Here is a 5,594-nt window from a genome sequence, read left to right on the forward strand (position 1 = left end):
GGTATAGCACAGTACTACTACTCTTATCCGGAATATATGGGTACAGCACAGTACTACTACTCTTATCCTGTATATATGGGCACTGCACAGTACTACTACTCCTATCCTGTATACATGAGCACAGCACAGTACTACTACTCTTATCCTGTATATATGAGCACAGCACAGTACTACTACTCTTATCCGGAATATATGGGTACAGCACAGTACTACTACTCTTATCTGGAATATATGGGTAGAGCACAGTACTACTACTCCTATCCGGGATATATGGGTACAGCACAGTACTACTACTCTTATCTGGAATATATGGGTAGAGCACAGTACTACTACTCCTATCCGAAATATATGTGTACAGCACAGTACTACTACTCTTATCTGGAATATATGGGTAGAGCACAGTACTACTACTCCTATTCGAAATATATGTGTACAGCACAGTACTACTACTCTTATCTGGAATATATGGGCACAGCACAGTACTACTACTCCTATCCGGAATATATGGGTACAGCACAGTACTACTACTCCTATCCGGAATATATGGGTACAGCACAGCACTACTACTCCTATCCGGAATATATGGGTACAGCACAGTACTACTACTCCTATCCGGAATATATGGGTACAGCACAGTACTACTACTCTTATCTGGAATATATGGGTAGAGCACAGTACTACTACTCCTATCCTGTATATATGAGCACAGCACAGTACTACTACTCCTATCCGGGATATATGGGTACAGCACAGTACTACTACTCTTATCCAGAACATATGAGCTCAGTGAGCTTTGGAAAGAACATCACTTGAGTTAAAAATGGCGGAATATATTTATATGTTGTTATTAATACTTGCGCACAGCAGTTATCACAGGTTATCAGAGGTGTTGTTGCCAAATTATATTGCATTTCAACAGGACAATTGTTTCTATACGCCATAGACTCTGAAATAAAGGGAGCTAAGAAGGATTAATTCACCTTACAAACACGAGTGGAACTGTAGTAATGGAGAAATAGTACTAGTACCTTCTACATTGTGATGTCGGAAGCACGATAGCGCCCTCTGGTGCCCGTCATACACACAAACAGGGAGAGTTCTCAGGCGCAGGAACATGATAGAGTAGAAGAAATAGAACAATAGATGATAAAGATACCTGAGAAGAGAATTAGACATCTCCAGAGAAGGCACAAATATTAATGGAGTCCCAGATACAAAATAACCCCAAATCAGGCAAATATTTAGAACCCCCTGAGCATGAAAACATAATAATGGAGACCCAGATTCAGTACCTCAGGGTTTTTTTTGTGTTTTTTGGGAAAGTGGAGGGGAGATACAGGATACATTTTTTTAGTCTGGATTTTTACTTTAAAACAAAATTTAAAATAGGTTTAATAGCTGATAAATTAGTAAAAAATACATTTTAGCCCTTTTTTTATCACTGTGACAAAGCCAAAAAAAGGCAATTTAATAGTGTTTGGTAACTTATGCCACAAAGATTTGGGGGATTATTTATCATTAGGCGGCTCCTTGGGACAGTTCTCCGCCCAACAGATTCATTAAAGTGGCTTTGGACCTTTAATAAATGTTCTTATGGTCTATTTTCTGTCTGGGATTTTTTTTTCAACAAGTCTCAAAATGCAAAAAAAAAAAAAAGTCCCAGCAAATAGACCAGCAGGAAACTAGAGTAACGAGACTTTTAGCAAAAGTCCCAAGTCATGAATCTGGCTTTGCACAGGGTTGCACTCTTAGTATGCCCCCTGACCTCCATAGTCTATGCCCCCTGACCTCCATAGTCTATGCCCCCTGACCTCCATAGTCTATGCCCCCTGACCTCCATAGTCTATGCCCCCTGACCTCCATAGTCTATGCCCCCTGTCCTCCATAGACTATGCCCCCTGACCTGCATAGTCTATACCCCCTCACCTCCATAGTCTATGCCCCCTGACCTCCATAGTCTATACCCCCTGACCTCCAGTCTATGCCCCCTCACCTCCAGTCTATGCCCCCTGACCTCCATAGTCTATGCCCCCTGACCTCCATAGTCTATGCCCCCTGACCTCCATAGTCTATGCCCCCTGACCTCCATAGTCTATGCCCCCTGTCCTCCATAGACTATGCCCCCCGACCTGCATAGTCTATACCCCCTCACCTCCATAGACTATGACCCCTGACCTCCATAGTCTATACCCCCTGACCTCCATAGTCTATGCCCCCTGACCTCCATAGTCTATGCCCCCTGTCCTCCATAGACTATGCCCCCTGACCTGCATAGTCTATACCCCCTCACCTCCATAGTCTATGCCCCCTGACCTCCATAGTCTATACCCCCTGACCTCCAGTCTATGCCCCCTGACCTCCAGTCTATGCCCCCTGACCTCCATAGTCTATGCCCCCTGACCTCCATAGTCTATGCCCCCTGACCTCCATAGTCTATGCCCCCTGTCCTCCATAGACTATGCCCCCCGACCTGCATAGTCTATACCCCCTCACCTCCATAGACTATGACCCCTGACCTCCATAGTCTATACCCCCTCACCTCCATAGTCTATGCCCCCTGACCTCCATAGTCTATACCCCCTGACCTCCATAGTCTATGCCCCCTCACCTCCATAGTCTATGCCCCCTGACCTCCATAGTCTATGCCCCCTGACCTATATAGTCTATGCCCCCTGACCTATATAGTCTATACCCCCTCACCTCCATAGTCTATGCCCCCTGACCTCCATAGTCTATGCCCCCTGACCTATATAGTCTATGCCCCCTGACCTATATAGTCTATACCCCCTCACCTCCATAGTCTATACCCCCTGACCTCCATGGTCTGTGCCTCCTCACCTCCATAGACAATGCCCCCTGACCTCCATAGTCTATGCCCCCTCACCTCCATGGTCTATGCCTCCTCACCTCAATAACCTATGCCCCCCACCTCCATAGTCTATGCCCCCTGAACTATATAGTCTATGCCCCCTGACCTCCATAGTCTATGCCCCCTCACTTCCATAGTCTATGCCTCCTCACCTCAATAACCTATGCCCCCTGACCTCCATAGTCTATGCCCCCTGACCTCCATAGTCTATGCCCCCTGACCTCCATAGTCTATGCCCCCTGACCTCCATAGTCTATGCCCCCTGACCTATATAGTCTATGCCCCCTGACCTATATAGTCTATGCACCTTGACCTCCATGGTCTATGCCTCCTCAACTCCATAGTCTATGCCCCCTGACCTCCATAGTCTATGCCCCCTCACTTCCATAGTCCATGCCCCCTGACCTCCATAGTCTATGCCCCCTGACCTCCATAGTCTATGCCCCCTGACCTCCATAGTCTATGCCCCCTCACTTCCATAGTCTATGCCCCCTGACCTCCATAGTCTATGCCCCCTGACCTCCATAGTCTATGCCCCCTGACCTCCATAGTCTATGCCCCCTGACCTCCATAGTCTATGCCCCCTCACTTCCATAGTCTATGCCCCCTGACCTCCATAGTCTATGCCCCCTGACCTCCATAGTCTATGCCCCCTGACCTCCATAGTCTATGCCCCCTGACCTCCATAGTCTATGCCCCCTCACTTCCATAGTCTATGCCCCCTCACTTCCATAGTCTATGCCCCCATCACCTCCATAGTCTATACCCCCTCATCTCCATAGTCTATGCCCCCTGACCTCCATAGTCTATGCTCCCTCACCTCCATAGTCTATGCCCCTATCACCTCCATAGTCTATGCTCCCTGACCTCCATAGTCTATGCCCCCTGACCTCCATAGTCTATGCCCCCTGACCTCCATAGTCTATGCCCCTGACCTATATAGTCTATGCCCCCTGACCTATATAGTCTATGCACCTTGACCTCCATGGTCTATGCCTCCTCAACTCCATAGACTATGCCCCCTGACCTCCATAGTCTATGCCCCCTGACCTCCATAGTCTATGCCCCCTCACTTCCATAGTCTATGCCCCCTGACCTCCATAGTCTATGCCCCCTGACCTCCATAGTCTATGCCCCCTGACCTCCATAGTCTATGCCCCCTGACCTCCATTGTCTATGCCCCCTGACCTCCATAGTCTATGCCCCCTCACTTCCATAGTCTATGCCCCCTGACCTCCATAGTCTATGCCCCCTGACCTCCATAGTCTATGCCCCCTGACCTCCATAGTCTATGCCCCCTGACCTCCATAGTCTATGCCCCCTCACTTCCATAGTCTATGCCCCCTGACCTCCATAGTCTATGCCCCCTGACCTCCATAGTCTATGCCCCCTGACCTCCATAGTCTATGCCCCCTGACCTCCATAGTCTATGCCCCCTGACCTCCATAGTCTATGCCCCCTCACTTCCATAGTCTATGCCCCCTGACCTCCATAGTCTATGCCCCCTGACCTCCATAGTCTATGCCCCCTGACCTCCATAGTCTATGCCCCCTGACCTCCATAGTCTATGCCCCCTCACTTCCATAGTCTATGCCCCCTCACTTCCATAGTCTATGCCCCCATCACCTCCATAGTCTATACCCCCTCATCTCCATAGTCTATGCCCCCTGACCTCCATAGTCTATGCTCCCTCACCTCCATAGTCTATGCCCCCATCACCTCCATAGTCTATGCCCCCTGACCTCCATAGTCTATGCCCCCTGACCTCCATAGTCTATGCCCCTGACCTATATAGTCTATGCCCCCTGACCTATATAGTCTATGCACCTTGACCTCCATGGTCTATGCCTCCTCAACTCCATAGACTATGCCCCCTGACCTCCATAGTCTATGCCCCCTGACCTCCATAGTGTATGCCCCCTCACTTCCATAGTCTATGCCCCCTGACCTCCATAGTCTATGCCCCCTGACCTCCATAGTCTATGCCCCCTGACCTCCATAGTCTATGCCCCCTGACCTCCATTGTCTATGCCCCCTGACCTCCATAGTCTATGCCCCCTCACTTCCATAGTCTATGCCCCCTGACCTCCATAGTCTATGCCCCCTGACCTCCATAGTCTATGCCCCCTGACCTCCATAGTCTATGCCCCCTCACTTCCATAGTCTATGCCCCCTGACCTCCATAGTCTATGCCCCCTGACCTCCATAGTCTATGCCCCCTCACTTCCATAGTCTATGCCCCCTGACCTCCATAGTCTATGCCCCCTGACCTCCATAGTCTATGTCCCCTGACCTCCATAGTCTATGCCCCCTGACCTCCATGGTCTATGCCCCCTGACCTCCATGGTCTATGCCCCCTGACCTCCATGGTCTATGCCCCCTGACCTCCATGGTCTATGCCCCCTGACCTCCATGGTCTATGCCCCCTCACCTCCATAGTCTATGCCCCCATCACCTCCATAGTCTATGCCCCCTGACCTCCATAGTCTATACCCCCTCATCTCCATAGTCTATGCCCCCTGACCTCCATAGTCTATGCCCCCTGACCTCCAAGATCTATGGTGACTTCGGAACCTTCTAGAGCAGTGAAATAAATGTCTCCTCTCCGGCCTCCATTTTCCTGAAGTTCACTCGTCTACCCATAGGGGCGCTCCATACGTCACATAGCCGAGGTACCGCTGAGTAACCACACGCAACGCTATTGGCTGAGCAGTCTGCTCACTGC

General features: G+C 49.7%; 1 protein-coding gene across 5 annotated transcripts in view; it reads right to left on the bottom strand.

Annotated features, from left to right (window-relative positions):
* Positions 1-5,594, bottom strand: part of GRK4 (G protein-coupled receptor kinase 4) — a 198,195-nt gene that overhangs the window by 192,519 nt on the left and 82 nt on the right. The window contains exons 1-3 of one of the 5 annotated variants that reach the window (XM_072126161.1): positions 5,417-5,504; positions 1,029-1,156; positions 863-946 (exon numbers count right to left, since the gene is read on the bottom strand). In XM_072126161.1, coding sequence (XP_071982262.1) covers positions 863-946; positions 1,029-1,116 — 172 coding nt within the window. In that variant the 5' untranslated portion in view covers positions 1,117-1,156; positions 5,417-5,504. Of the gene's footprint in view, positions 1-862; positions 947-1,028; positions 1,157-2,884; positions 2,894-5,416; positions 5,505-5,594 lie in introns of those variants that run through there. The other 4 variants (XM_072126165.1, XM_072126162.1, XM_072126163.1 and 1 more) reach the window with 4 other exon arrangements.

Source organism: Engystomops pustulosus, chromosome 1 (assembly GCF_040894005.1).
Source record: "Engystomops pustulosus chromosome 1, aEngPut4.maternal, whole genome shotgun sequence".
NCBI lineage: Eukaryota > Metazoa > Chordata > Amphibia > Anura > Leptodactylidae > Engystomops > Engystomops pustulosus.